The following is a 14,993-nucleotide window of genomic DNA, read 5'->3' as shown; positions in this document are numbered from 1 at the left end:
TTGTCGCTAACATTTTGCATCGAGAGTGTGATGCTGGAAAAGCACAGCAGGCTAGAGAGCATTTGAGGAGCTGGAGAATCAACATTTTGGGGCATGAGATTTATCAGTACTAAAGCTTGTGGGCAAGGGGGCTGAGAGATAAATGGGTGGGGTGGGGGGGAAGGTAGCTGAGAATGTAATAGGTCAATGAAGGTGGTAGAGAAGGTGATCGGTTGGAGAGGAGAGTGGAGTGGATAGATGGGAAAGATGATGGACAGTTCAAGAGGGTGGTGCCATGTTGGAGGCTTGAGACTGGGATAAGATGGGAGGGAGGGGAGATGGGGACCTGGAGAAATCCACATTAATCCTGTGTGGTTGCAAGGTCCCAAGGCAGAAGATGAGGCGTTCTTCCTCTAGGCGTTGGGTGGTTAGGTTTTGGTGATGGAAGAGGCCCAGCATCTGCATGTCCTTGGTGGAGTGGGAGGGGGAGTTGAAGTGTTTAGCCATGGGCAGTGGGGTTGGTTAGTGCGTGTGTCCCAGAGGTGTTCTCTGAAACAGTCCGCAAGTTGGCGTCCTGTCTCCCTGATGCAGAGAAGACCACATCGTGTGCAACAGATAAAGCAGATGACAGTTTTGGAGGTACAGGTAAGTTTCTGTTGGATGTGGAAGGATCCTTCCGGGGCCTTGGCCAGAGGTTGGGGGGTGGGGGCGGCGGTGTGAAGGGCTTAAGCCTGAAATGTCGATTCTCCTACTCCTCAGATGCTGCCTAGCCTGCTGTGCTTTTCCAGCACCACACTGTCAACTCTGACCTCCAGCATATGCAGTCCTCACTTTCTCGTCGCAAACATTTTGCTTCTGGTTATCTTTTATTTCACCTTCGAACCCACCCCCACCTCCACAGTGTCTGCTCTCTCGCTCTCTCTCTTGCTCTCTCATATGTTGTAACAAACAGCCAGTATTAAAAAAAAACGTGTGGCTGGTGCTGCCTTTTGCCTGTAAAGGAATGTTCACAGGACTCATTTAAGGTCATGCAGCTGTTACATATCATCATTAACTTTCCCAGCCTATTTTCCCATCCTGTACAGGTGAGACTTGGAGACTACTGTTTTGTCTCCCTCTAAGAAATAATACATTTTCTTAAGGTAAGATGAAATAAAGATTCACGGGCGGCACGGTGGCACAGTGGTTAGCACTGCTGTCTCACAGCGCCAGAGACCCGGGTTCATTTCCCGCCTCAGGCGACTGACTGTGGAGTTTGCACATTCTCCCCGTGTCTGCGTGGGTTTCCTCCGGGTGCTCCGGTTTCCTCCCACAGTCCAAAAATGTGCAGGTCAGGTGAATTGGCCATGTTAAATTGCCCGTAGTGTTAGGTAGGGGTAGATGTAGATGTAGATGTAGGGGTATGGGTGGGTTACGCTTCGGCGGGGCGGTGTGGACTTGTTGGGCCGAAGGGCCTGTTTCCACACTGTAAGTAATCTAGTAATCTAATCTAAACGAATCCCTTTGTATCCGTGCAAAGATGATGGCGAATGGGCCTATAATCTCCATAGTTTGGTAAAATGAGAGATAATTTCATTGCAACATCAAAATTCTTAAGGGATTTGGCAGGGCTGATGTTGAGAGGCTGTTTCCCTGCCTGAAATATCCTGAACTTTTGCCCTTTATTTGTAGATGTGGAGTCAACCATTTCAGACTACATTGAGGAGTGTGGTTCTTTTGAATCTCTGACACCCAAGATGTGGATGCTGCTTTGTTAAGGATGTTCAAAGATGAGATTTATCATTTTTTGGATTTGAGGGAGAATGGAAAGATATGGGAATCAAGAAAGAAAACTAAATTGAGGTTGAGAATCAATCATGATGTTATCCAATGGCAGAATAGCTTAAAACTTGCTTATTGCTCCCACTTTGACATTAATTAACTTTTGCCATTCAATTTTTTTTAAACAGATAAAAGCAATTAAAATAGAAGCTTGTTGGTAATGGTCTGATTATTGCTATGATTGTTGACATTTACTGATATTAACATTCTAATTAATGTCAACAGGGGTAGGGTGGAAGAGGCAGAACAAGAGAGAGGAAATCTCGGTGTTACCTGGTTAGTACCTGAAACTTGAGTGAAATTTATAATTATAGTTGAGACGACAAAACATTGGAAATGGATTTCAAGACATAAATTAGACAGTTTTCAGTTTTCATTTTTGAGTATAGGTTGCAGTTTCTGAGGCTTGATGTGCCCCCATTACTGGGTTTTAGGCCATGTTACAATGGAACTGGTGAGTAATGCAAACCTGTTGATAGATCAACAGTAAAAATAAGACTACTAATTTTATTTCCAAGTATTTTTGTAAATGAAGGGTGGAAATAATAATCAGTTCTGCTATAATGTGAACTAGCTATAGTGCGATGGAAGAACTGAGACCATTATTTGTAGAACATAAACTTTCCTTACCTGCTGTAACGTGATCCTGGTCCCATTAGTTTAAAAGGTGCTGCTATGCAGTTCTCTTATAATGTTGGACTGTACAGCAATGGAACTATCGCGTTATATCAGAACCAAATATACGGTCAAAGTGTGTTGGTGTTTCCTCTTGTCTGCCGGTTCCTTCATTCCTGATGAAGGACTTATGCCCAAAACTTCACTTTTCCTGCTCCTCTGATGCTGCCTGACCTGCTGTGCTTTTCCAGCACCACGCTTTTTAACTCTGGTCTCCAGCATCTGCAGTCCTCACTTTCCCCCATATTAAGTCCTGAGTAGATTGTTTATCACCTAAAAGGCTGGTGCTTTCTGGCTTATGTTATGGGACAGTTTGTATTTTATTTTCTTATTTTGATCAAACTAAATCTTGCTTTTATATCTCTTATGTGCAAATCTTGAGGATTGCCTTCCATAATTATAGGTGCTTCCTCGACTGATGTCTGATAAAACGATGTCCTGTGCAGCTGGATTGCACAATCAAATCTTCAGAACCAGCCGCTGCTCACTCCCCACCCATTTCTAGATACTTCTACAGGTTGATTCATTTCAGGAAAAGATAAATGAAAGGGAGAAACGTGTAGTTTCTTATGGTGATAGTGCTAGAATAGAAGCTATTGTGGAGCATTAATATTGAAATTGACTTATTGGGTTAATGGTCTGATTCACTGTTACGTAGTCTATACAATTGATTCTATAACCACACACTAGCTTTACAGCATTCAAGAGTTCAGGTGAATAGCAATTTTGATCCCTGCTGCAAGCAATCTTAAAATCTTTTGAATATTCAGGTACTGAACCTGATCCATCACTTCCCCGAAGGGAGTTTAATTTCTGGTACTCATTATCAGAGAAGGTTTCTGATGATTTATTACACTATATGATAATCTGAACATGGACTATCATGCCCCCGCCATTCTTTTATCTGCAGCTCCGCTTACACCCACCCCTCGTCCTGAAGAAGTGTTGCACCTGTGACGTTGACTTCTTCACCTCCTGATGTTGCCTGATTTGCTGTGTTCATCCAGCCTTCTGCCTGTCTACTTTGGATTCCAGCATCTGCAGTTTTTTTTGCCTCACTCCATGGACATGGGCAGAACTACTTACATGAGATGTGTCCAATGATTTTCTGTTGATGTTACTTTGTACTACTTGTTTGAGAATATGTCCAAACAAACTACCATCCAGTAATGTATAATAATGTTTCCATGGAATTAAATGTGATTTCAGCAGAGGAAATGCTATTCTGCCCACTGTATCCACACTAGCTTCTAACTAGAGCAATTCCCTAGATCGGCTCCTCAATCTTTTTCCTTTAGCACTGTAGATACTTTCTGTTCAGATTATTTAATTTTGTTTTGAAGGCTGTTATGCAAGTTTACAATATATTACTGATTTTGGATTTACAGTGGAAGAAAATAGATTTTGGTTTCCCTGGTCTATGAAGGTCTGACTTTAAAATGATCTCAAAACAACATTGGCAAGATGTCACATGATTTCAATTAAATAACCAGTAAGCTGATATTTACTGAAGGTTTTCTGACTTGAGTCTTACTACAATCAGAGAGAGAGAGAGAGAGAAGTGGCCAATGACCGAAAGAGTGTTGTTATTAAGTGTTGGTGTTATGCAGTCCTCACTTCTGCCTTAAGTTTTGAAACAGCCAAGGCTGGTAAGTCATGCTCAGGTGTTTAGAGGGAAGTGAGATGGAAATTCTAGAAGCAGAAAGATTTTTGAGACACCAGTGAATAGGTCCTCCTGTGAGGCTGCTGAAGTAGTAAGTTTAAAGTTTCTATGTTAAGAAAAACTGAGCAGAGTTAACAGCTTGTTTAAGGGTCTCTGGCAGGAAGGCATTAACTGAAGAAAATAGCATTTAGTGAGAATGCAGACATTTGCTGTAAGGAATCCATTTGCAGCTGTGCTAGCTTAACATAAAAATCTTTGTATCTCGGGGAGCCACTTACTGAAGTTTAAGCATCAGTAATGGTGTTGTAGGGAGAGGAAAAAATTATCTATCTTTCTGATGTTTGTAGTGAGACCCTTCTATTTGTTTTCATCTAGTGTAATACGTTTCATGTTTCTTTTTTCTTTTGCATATAAAGCGAAAAAACATTAATGCCACAGCAATTGCTAGGAAGGACAGATATGGCAACAGTTACTGTTCAGTAGTTCCAGTTCTGTTGTTGGCTGGTGAAAAGAGGATTTCACTATTTGACTGTCTATTTAAGATGTATGGAGTGATGGAACTTTTTGTAACATTGCTTAAATAACATTGATTTTTATCTCATTCATAATTGTCATAATTGTAAAATTGTCCCAAGGCTTGCTAAGTGAGCCTGAATTTTGAACCAAATCTGGGAATTCTCTTCCCAACAGTACTGTAGATATATTTGCACCCAAAGTATTGTAGCAGTTCATGAAGACCGTTCACCAGCAACTTCTGCAGGGAAATTTGAAATGGGCCATAAATATTGATGTAACCAGCAACATCCATAAATTCATGAATGAATAAAAATATTGCAGTTTTCATTTACAGCTCCTGCATACTGTGTCTCATCATGCAACTGCTATTCAATACAGGACACAATGCTACACAAGCACTGTTATATTAAGTATGGTGCAGTGTCATTCTAAGCTGTTCTAAAATGGGTCACAATTCCAGTTGTAATTTGGAAAGTTCTGTTTCCTATTTCAAAAGTACCCATTGATCATATTGTGTAACTAGTGCATTATTATGTATTCAAAATTAACTGATTGTTACACTAGCCCAGGTTTTATCTTCAGTCACATAATCTTAGCTATTTCCAAAATGATCAAAGTTTTGAATGTTCAAGTTCTGCTTTGTTGATAGGAAAAATTAGGTATGATTAGATTGTTGTGCCACTAAACATAAAAATTTATTTATAAAATCAAATAAACCAAATTGCTTCAATTTTTTTTCAGATGAAGCTTACCTCTTTATCCTTGTCCTTTCTCCTGTCCCCTACACCATATATCTTGCATTTAAGAAGCTTGATTGCATATCGATCTTGTTAAGAAATTATACTTTTGAGAATGATGGCGGGAGTTCAGAAAATCCTTGAGCACTGTTTCAGAAAGTGTACCTACCACAGTTTGAAAACTGATGTTGATTGTTCATCTGAAACTCTGAGATTTGTTAGCTGGAAAAAGCATTGAAAATTTCAATTTAAATTTATTTTTTTCAAAGCATTAATCAAAGTTCTGCTTATTTTGTTACAGTGAAACCATCCAAATGTCTGAAGAAAAACATAGGATTATGATTTTAGAAAGAGTAAGTAAATGGTCATGTCTAATAAATTATGGTTAAAGTCATGCAGGAGATAGTTAAATATACAGGGAAGTCTCCATAATAGAGTAAATTCCTCAATGTTGCATGTATGGCACAGCAATACTCTAAGAACTGAATGAAGATAATCGCAATTCAATGAACATAAATTTAAATTTGTTTTAATCTTGTTTACGGTTAATTTGTGTGTCGGGTTAGTAAGCTTGTTTCCAAATTTAAAGGTTGTAGTTTTAAATCTAGTTGTGAAATGTAGGGATGGTCAGTACTGACTAAGTGCATAGGTATGCAAGATGCTATCCAGTATTCAAACAACAGTAGCAAATTGTCAATGCTGTAGTCAACAGTTTTCCTTTTTCAAAAATGTTGTAGTAATCTCATTTTTCGTTTGTGGGGCATTTCAAATTGGCTGTCAGATTTGCTTGCATTTGAGTTTTCCAATACGTTATACACCTTGTTATAAAAGCATTTAATTTTATGTCCATGTCCCCTTTAAGCTTCATACGACTGAACTTTCCAATGCAAGAAAAGCATCAGAGTTTATTCATCACAGGCCAGTGTTAAAGTCTTTCCAAACTTATTCCCCAAAGCTTTAACCCTACCAGCAAATAAATAAGACCATATTGTTGTGGCTCCCAATAATTGGATTGCTGTTAAGCCGATGCACATTCTACCTTTTTGTCTGATGGAGCTATTTTTAAATAAAGAACCTCCAGCTATTCATGTTAAATATGGAAGTCCGTTTATTTTGGAAATTGACTATCCAGTTGATGCTCGAGTAATAAAATGTAGGCTAATAGTTTGCAATTAATTTCAGAACTATACTGGAATGCATGGAAATGAAGTGTGGACTATGGAGGTTCCCTAATTATGCATGACAGTTATATTTTACTGGGGAAAAAATTAACACTTGTCAATGAATTATTCATTTAGTTAAAGAATAATATCTTTAATTGAAATGCTAAATAATGCATCCAACATCTTTGTTTGACGTGAATATTTAGGCTTATAGTTCGTAATTCTCCATTTATGTTCTCTATGTACTTGCACTTCCTTTTAAAAAGCAATATTTTGAACTAGCCGGATTCTTGACTACATTAATGATTGTTTATACAATGTGCTGTGCTGAAGATATTCTTAAAGATTTATCTCAGGATTATGCTTAACTATCTTCTCAGAATAAATATTGATTTGGCTACAGCAGTATAAAATAGGTATTTATAGCAGAAATTGGGAATGTAAGTGAATTGGCATGGTGCTTGGTATTAATCCATTCTTATAAAATACGACTGAAAAAAAAAGCAATCAATCTAAATATATGAAGTAAAGCTGTGTTTGTGTCTTTTGAATGCAAAATGACTACTCAGTGATGGTTTGTTTGTCCCTAAGCTTAATCTTTTGCTCCCCATCCTCCACTCTCTTTCAAACAGATAGAAGCACTTGGAGCTGGAGGGGAAAACCTTGTTGGCACTCTTTCTCGGCCTATTACTTGTCTTTCTTAATCAAATGCTGCTATTTGGAAATATGTTATGCTGATGAAATGGAGAAAATGTCAGCTCACAGACATAGTGTTTGTTCTTTCATCCCTAGAATCTATGATGATGCCTGTATTTAAATTTGGACTAGGTTTAGGACAAAGACTCTTCATCTGTAAACGCCTTGAGATATTTTATAGCATTAAAAGAACTAAAGTAGTGCAAGTTGTAGTAGTAGTAGTAATAGTTGTAGTTGTAGTAGATGTCTTAATAAAGCTATCGAATAGACTTTCCTATACTAGAACAACTTTTGTCTTCTCTTGCTCAAGCAAATGTTGATATACATTGTAAAAATTATTGTGTGCAGGAGTATGAATTAGTACATTTGAGGCTAGAGGAGGGAGCATTACTTTGTACCAACTATTAGTTGTCATCGCAGATACCACAATATATGCATTTTATGCAAGCATATATTTTTCTCCTTAAATGCAACTTCAACTGTTTTCAGTAACTTTTAAAGTCAAAACACTTATGCTTGTTTTTAACCATTTTAATCCGGTTTCTCTCACTGTTTCTTTTTAAATAAAAAGTATTTTCTATATTCATTGTAAAAAGAAAATATGTTTGTCCAAATTATGATGAATGTTTAGAGTAACTTAAAAAAAAATGCAATAATATGATTGCTACTCTGACCTTTTGAGTGCTTTACCTCTAATATTTACCCAACACAAGCTTCGCAAACAGTGCTTACTTCAGTTGGCTGTGCCTGCAATGTGGCACCAAGCTACAAGTAGACATAGTTACTCGCCTCATATTTTCCTACTGTGACTGAATAAATTTTTAAAATCCTAAGGATATGAAATATGCAAGTTTATTATTTTTATTTTACTCTTTAAAAAGTAAACCGACAGCAGCCTGTATTAGTGTTGAAAGTGTAGTGTTAGAAAAGCATAACAAGTCAGGCAGCATCTGAGGAGCAGGAGAATTGATGTTTTAGGCATAAGTCCTTCATTAGGAAAGGAGTCTGTGAAACAGCCTGTATTACTTGAATATGTGAGGCGTCTCATTGTTTGTGACAATTATTCTCATTTATGATTCTGGCAGTAACCATTCTTTCCCAAATTACGGCAGGAAATGTCTGTTTGAGAAGTTGAATAGCATATCTGCCTGTAACAGTGTATTCATAATTGAGATAGACTATGAAGTAAAACCGTGAGCTTTACTTTATAATACTGTGCAATGACTCTTTGGTAGATGGTTCAAAGCTGTGCAGAAAAGTACCCTGACCAAACTACTGAGTTATGTTCAAGCAAGCAGGGCAGTCAAGATGGACAATAACTGTGGCCTAACCAATGATATCCACATCCTTTGAATCAGGGGAAAAAAACTAACTTGAAACACACTTTAATTTTAGAATCTGCAGAGAATCATAGCAGTGATAAACTCTGTCGGTGCAGTTCAACCCAACCATTGCTTCTCAAATCTTTGTATTGTATTACGCTAATGTTGTGACTGCTTAGTTCTTCGAATTAGGTTTGTCCATTTGCTAATACTTGGATGATCTCATGAATATAAGTTTTAAAACACAGAGGAAGACAGATTTATCTTACTCGCTCCTGTAAAATTCATGATCCATGAAAATAAATCTATTGTGGTGAAAACTGTATCTGTAGTTCAAGTGGGCATGATTCCACTTACACATTAACTCTGTGAATGGAATTGTAGCAAAGATGTGGTGGTTGTCAGAGCATGCTTTTTTTGAGTACATTTTAGGTTCTGGTATTACAACCAATTTGTTGTCTGTTCACTGTAGCCATTCTAGGGGAATTTTTCTCGCATTCTAAATTGAGGTTATAAGGAACCAAATTCCAGTTGGTCTACTTCAGTGTTAAATACAAGGCACCTCCCTCCTGGATATACTGAAACTAAATACAGAGCGTAAGGAAAACAAAAGGCATGTGAAGGAAGCTGAAATTTGCTCTCACTAGCATAAACACATCCAATCTGCTGGGATCTTTACAGAATCAAAGGGATTTTGGAAGAATATAACTAATGCATGTACTGTCTGTACTTTTAATTCTTGTAACAAGTCATCTGTCATCCTTCCCTATCACCTCACCTCATGATTTTCAGTTATCTTCAGGAAAGGTTTGAAATCTTATACCATATACCTATCAAACCTTCTGCAATTTGGTTTGTTTTCTATCGTTACTGACTTTCATCTCTTAATACTTGTATAAACTCCTCATTTTTTTTTAATATTACCGGCTATCTTTCTCGACAACTTGTCAATACAAGTGAGATTGGAAGGAGTGGGAAGGAGGGTTTAAAGAGGTAGATGGTAAGAATTCCAGTCATGCCCTGCAAAATTATCTGAAGTAGGAAAGTCTCTACTCTGAAAGCTTTTATTCTTTGGTTACCATCGTACTTTGGTCAGAATTCAAAATGCATGATGTGTGCTTTGTCTTTAACCGAAAAATCTTAATTTTAATCCATGCTAGTTCAAGTTGTTACTACTACTTTCCTGTCACCAGACCAGTAGTGGACATGATGGTGGGAGAAACCTCTTGTGTTCTGACTTATGAAGGATGCCTTTATTATTAAGGCTATAATAAATCTTTTAAACCCAACATAGAACCTCTTAGACTCATGGTCTCCCGAAATTTTAAATTTATCTAATTAGCTCTTGTAAGTACAAACATTTAGTGAGTTTCAAGCTGTATTATTATGTCACTTTCACACATGGATAACAATTTTCTTAAACAAGTCCCATTTGATTATATTTTCTCTTGTCCTAAATCAGCATTGTGCGGAAGCACTTTTTATTCATTTTTGTGGGATATGGGCATCACTGACTGTGAATACAATGCCAATCAAGCAGGCTGCTTTGTCCTGAATGGTGTCAAGTTTCTTGAGTATTGTTGGGACTACACTCATCCAGGCAAGTCAGGAGTATTCCATCTTGTAGATGGTGGACAGACTCTCGCAAGTCAGGAGGTGAGTTGCTCGCCACAGTATTCCTAGCCTCTGACCTGGCTGTTGTAGCCACTGCATTTATGTGGTGAGTCCAGTTGAGTTTCTGATCAATTATAACTCCCAGATGTTGATAATGGGGGTTCAGTGATGGTAACACCATTGAATGTCAAGGGGTGGTGGTTAGATTGTTTCTTATTGGGGATGGTCATAGCCTGGTATTTGCGTGGCACAAATGTTTCTTGCCACATGTTAACCAAGCCTGGATGTTGTCCAGATTCTTGTTGCATTTGGACATGGATGGCTTCAGAATCTGAGGAGTAGCGAATGGTGCTGAACATTGTGCAATTGTTAGCAAACATCCCCACTTCTAACGTTATGATGGAGGTAAGGTTATTGATGAAGCAACTGAAAATGGTTGGACCTAGGATGCTACCCTGAGGAACTCCAACAGAGATGTCCTGGAGCTGAGATGACTGACCTCAACAACTATACCAATCTTCTAAAGTGTCCAGTATGACTCTGATTGCTGGAGAGTTTGCCCTGGGTCCCCATTGATTCCACCTAGGACTTGTTGATGCCACACTTGGTTGAATGCAGTCTTGATATCAAGGGCTGTCACTTACCTCACCTCTGGAATTTGGCTCTTTTGTCCATGCTTGAATCAAGGCTGTAATGAAGTCAGGAGCTGAGTGGCCATGGCGGAACCCAAACTGGGTGTCACTGAGCATATTATTGCTCAATGAGACCTTCCATCACTTTACTGACTATCAAGAGTAGTCTAATCGGTGGGGGGGGGGGGGGGGGTAATTGGCTGAGTTGGATTTCTCCTGCTTTTTATGTACAGGACACACTTGGGCAATTTTCCACATTGTCAGGTAGGTGCTAGTGTTGTAACTGTACTGGGGGAGCGGCAGGTTCTGGAGCATCAGCCTTCACTATTGTCGAGATGTTGTCAGGGCACAAAGCCTTTGCTGTATCCAGAGCCTCCAACATCTGGGGGCTAGTGATATCATGTGCAGTGAATTGAATTGGCTGAAGACTGAGGACCACTGGAGGAGGCTGAGCTGGATCATCCACTCAGCACTTCTGACTGAAGATTGCTGCAAAAGCATAAGCCTTATCTTTTGCACTGATGTGCTGGGCTCTTCCATCAATGAGGATGGAGTTACTTGTGGACCTGCCTCCTCCAATGTTTAATTGTCCACCACCATTCATGACTGGATGTGGCAGGACTGCGGAGCTTACTTCTATCCATTGGCTGTGGGGTCACTTAGCTCTGTCTATGACTTGCTGCTTACGCTGTTTGATGTGCACGTAGTCCTGTTTGGTGGCTTCACCAGGTTGACATGTCATGTTTAGATATGCCTGTGCTGCTTCTAGCATGCCCTCCTGCACCCACCAGTGAACCAGGGTTGATCCCCTGGCTTGATGGTATTGGTTGAATGGGGAATATGCTGGATCATGAGGATACAGATTGTGTTGGAGTAAAATTCTGCTACTGTTGATGGCCCACAGTGCCTCAAGGATGCCCAGACTTGAATTGCTAGACCTGTTCAAAGTCTGTCCAATTTAGCACTGTGATAGTGCTGCACAACACAATGGAGGTCATTCTCGATGTGAAGGTAGGACTTTGTCTCCACAAGGATTGTGCCGTGGTCACTCTTATCGATACTGTCATGGGAAGATGCAGCTGCATTTGGTAAATTGGTAAGGATGAGGTCGAATATATTTTTCCCTCTTGCTGGTTGCCTCCCCGTGTGCCGTAGACCCAGTCTAACAGTTATAACCTTCGGACCCGACCAGCTCAATCAGTAGTACTGCTGCCAAACCACTCTTGGTAGTAGACATTGAAATCCCCACCCAGATTACATTTTATGCCTTTGCCATCCTCCATGCATCCTTAAGGTGTTGTTCAAATTGGAGAAGTATCAATTCATCAGCTGAGGGATCAGCAGGAGCTTTCCTTGCCTGTGTTTAACCTGAAGCCATGAGAGTTCATGGGATCCGGAGTCAACACCTTCCTGACTGTATACCACTGTGCTGCCATCTCTGGCAGGTCTGTCCTGCTGGTGAGACAAGAATGGTGATGGTGGTGTCTGGGAAATCGTCATACTCATGGAATCATACCTTTATAGATAATGTCAGGCTGTTGCTTTATTGTCTGTTTGACAACTCTCCCAGTTTTGGCACTAGCCCCCAGATGTTGATGAGGAGGACATTGCAAGGTCGACAGTGCTATTTCTGCCATTGTCTTTTCCAGTGCCTAGGTCAATGCTAGGTGATTTGTCTGGTTTCATTTGTTTGAGACTTTGTAGTGATTGTTAGAACTAAATGGCTTGCTAGGCCATTTCAGAGGGCAATTGAGAGTCAACCACATTGCTATGGGCCTGGAGTCACATGTGGGTTGGACCAGGTGAGGATGGCAAACTTCCTTGAATCCCTTGTGATACCTTAATTTAAAGAAAAGCATCACAAGTTGAGGTCGAGAGATATTTTGTTTAAATAAGTAAGAAAAAGGAATTTCATCCCAGTAAGTACCGGTGATTTGATTTGAAAGTAACAACTTAGCAAAATGTGTTCTACAGCAGTGCCTACCAAATAAATAAATAACTTTCATGTGATGCTTCCCATTGAGCTCAGTCCACCTAGAGACTATGGTCTGTTACTTCAAATGAAGTGGTTACTCCTAACATGGATAGAGTTAGCATTTCTGTTCATTTTAAAGCTGCTGTGTGCATCATGAAGCATTTACCTTGCAGGTCATGTAGAACTTCAGTTTTGTTACACTCATAAAGTCTAACGTATAGCTGTAGTGGGATAAAAGCAAAATACTTTAGATGCTGGAAATCTGAGACAAATGCAGAAAACGCTGGAGAACCGTATTAGGTCTGGCAGCATTTACGGAGAGAGAAAAACAGTTGACGTTTTGAATCTGTTGTGACTTTTTCAGATCTACACAAACTCAAAACATTAAACCTGTTTTTCTCTCCACAGATACAGCTAGACCTGTTGGGTTTCTGTACCATTCTGTCGGGATATAATGGGAGATGGTTTCATTTACACATACCTCCTTATGCTGTGAAATTTACATATTAATGTGTAACTCATTTTTCCATGCAACTTCTCATTTTTCTTTTCAACTGGGCATGGTTTATTTCCATGTTTCACTTTGAAGAACGTTTTGTTCCGATTCGTTTTCAGTGTAAGGTTCCGGAGCTGCTTTTTTTCTTATTATCACTGACAGCTTAGCTTCTTCCCTGTGGTGAAGCACTTCTTTCAGACTGTTTACTAACAATGATGGACATTCTTTTTTTCCAAAATCACTTTTTTAGCGTTCTAGATATAGATTATCAGGTCAAGTGAACTGCAGGCCTCTAACCCCGTTAATTTACATTGCAACGATATTCTTTATGATTTTCTTTAATTCTGCACTCTCACAAGACCCTTAGTTCCCTAACATTTCTGTGAAGTTATTTATACTCTCTTTTGTGAAGACAAAACAAAAGAATGTGTTCAGTTCTTCTGATATTTCTTTGTTTTCCCATTGTAATTTCCCTGTATTCTGACAATAAGAAGTCTACATTTTTCTTCATTTCTTTTTCTTTCATATATTTATGGGCGCTTTTACAATTTATTATTGTCCCTTCTAATTTTACTGTATATTTCCCCTCTTGGTCAACTTCTTTTCCTCTTTTCCTGAATTCTAAAATCTGCCAGTTCTCTGGCTTGCACCTTTTTCAGACAATCTTGTATCTCCCCTTTGAATTTAATACTATCCCTAATTTATTCTGTAAGCCATGGTTGAACCACTTTTTCTCTTGTATTTTTGCGCTAGTTGGAAATGAATATTTTTTTGTAATTCATGTATCAGTTCTTTAACCATAGATCATTGACTATCCGCCATTTTAGTAAGATTCCCCAATTGACCCTTTCTAATTCATGCTTCATAGTCTGTTTATTTAGATTCAAGGCCCTCATTTCACGTTTGACTGTCCACCTTCATAAAGAATAGAACAGCATTATGATCACTTTTCCTGAAGGAAACCTACAGAAGATTGTTAATGTTTTCTCATTGTTCCATACCAAGTCTAGAATGGCCTGTTCTCTGGTTGATTCCTCAGCTAAAATGCCATCAAGTGCATACTCCAGGAAATCCACTATCACAATATTATTGCTAGTTTGGTTTGTCCAATCAATATGTCAATTAAAGCCAACCATGATTACAAATGTACTGAGATGTTGCATGAATCTCTGATTTCTTGTTAAAATGTTTTCCTTTGAATCTCCATTACTATTCGTGACCTATAGACAATCCCAAAAACACTTTCTGACTCATTGTAGTTCTTATCTCCGCCTATACAGTTTCTACATCACAATTTTCCAAGCCACTATCTTTCCTCATACCTGCACTGATCTTCAATTCTCGAACAGCTACATTGGGTTGGGATATCTGGTCAGCATGGGCGAGTTGGACCAAAGGATCTGTTTCCATGCTGTACATCTCTATGACTCTATAACAGTGTTATCCCACCTTGCCCTTTTTTACCTGTCCTTCATAATTAATGAATACTCTTGAATTTTCCATTTCCATCTGTGGCCATGTCTCCATTACTGCAGTAATATCACAATTATTTAGACAAATTAGCAGCGCAAATAGATATATCTTATTTTGATTGCTATCACTGGCTTTGGTTTTCTGGCTCTGTGTCTGGCTTGCTTCTTTCACTCATGGAATCAGAGATCCACATAGAATCTGTGCCAGTCGAAACCAGCCACCTTGCTATTC

General features: G+C 39.1%; 1 protein-coding gene across 7 annotated transcripts in view; it reads left to right on the top strand.

Annotated features, from left to right (window-relative positions):
* Positions 1-14,993, top strand: part of rb1cc1 (RB1-inducible coiled-coil 1) — a 209,139-nt gene that overhangs the window by 129,930 nt on the left and 64,216 nt on the right. For 5 of the 7 annotated variants that reach the window (XM_072570522.1, XM_072570518.1, XM_072570520.1 and 2 more), the window contains 2 exons: positions 2,026-2,076; positions 5,693-5,744. In XM_072570522.1, the coding sequence (XP_072426623.1) occupies positions 2,026-2,076; positions 5,693-5,744 (103 nt within the window). The remainder of the gene's footprint in view (positions 1-2,025; positions 2,077-5,692; positions 5,745-14,993) is intronic. The other 2 variants (XM_072570524.1, XM_072570523.1) reach the window with 1 other exon arrangement.

This window comes from Chiloscyllium punctatum, chromosome 5, assembly GCF_047496795.1.
Source record: "Chiloscyllium punctatum isolate Juve2018m chromosome 5, sChiPun1.3, whole genome shotgun sequence".
Taxonomy (NCBI): Eukaryota; Metazoa; Chordata; class Chondrichthyes; order Orectolobiformes; family Hemiscylliidae; genus Chiloscyllium; species Chiloscyllium punctatum.
The sequence above is the reverse complement of the archived record's forward strand: the minus strand, read 5'-3'. Positions and strand labels throughout refer to the sequence as shown.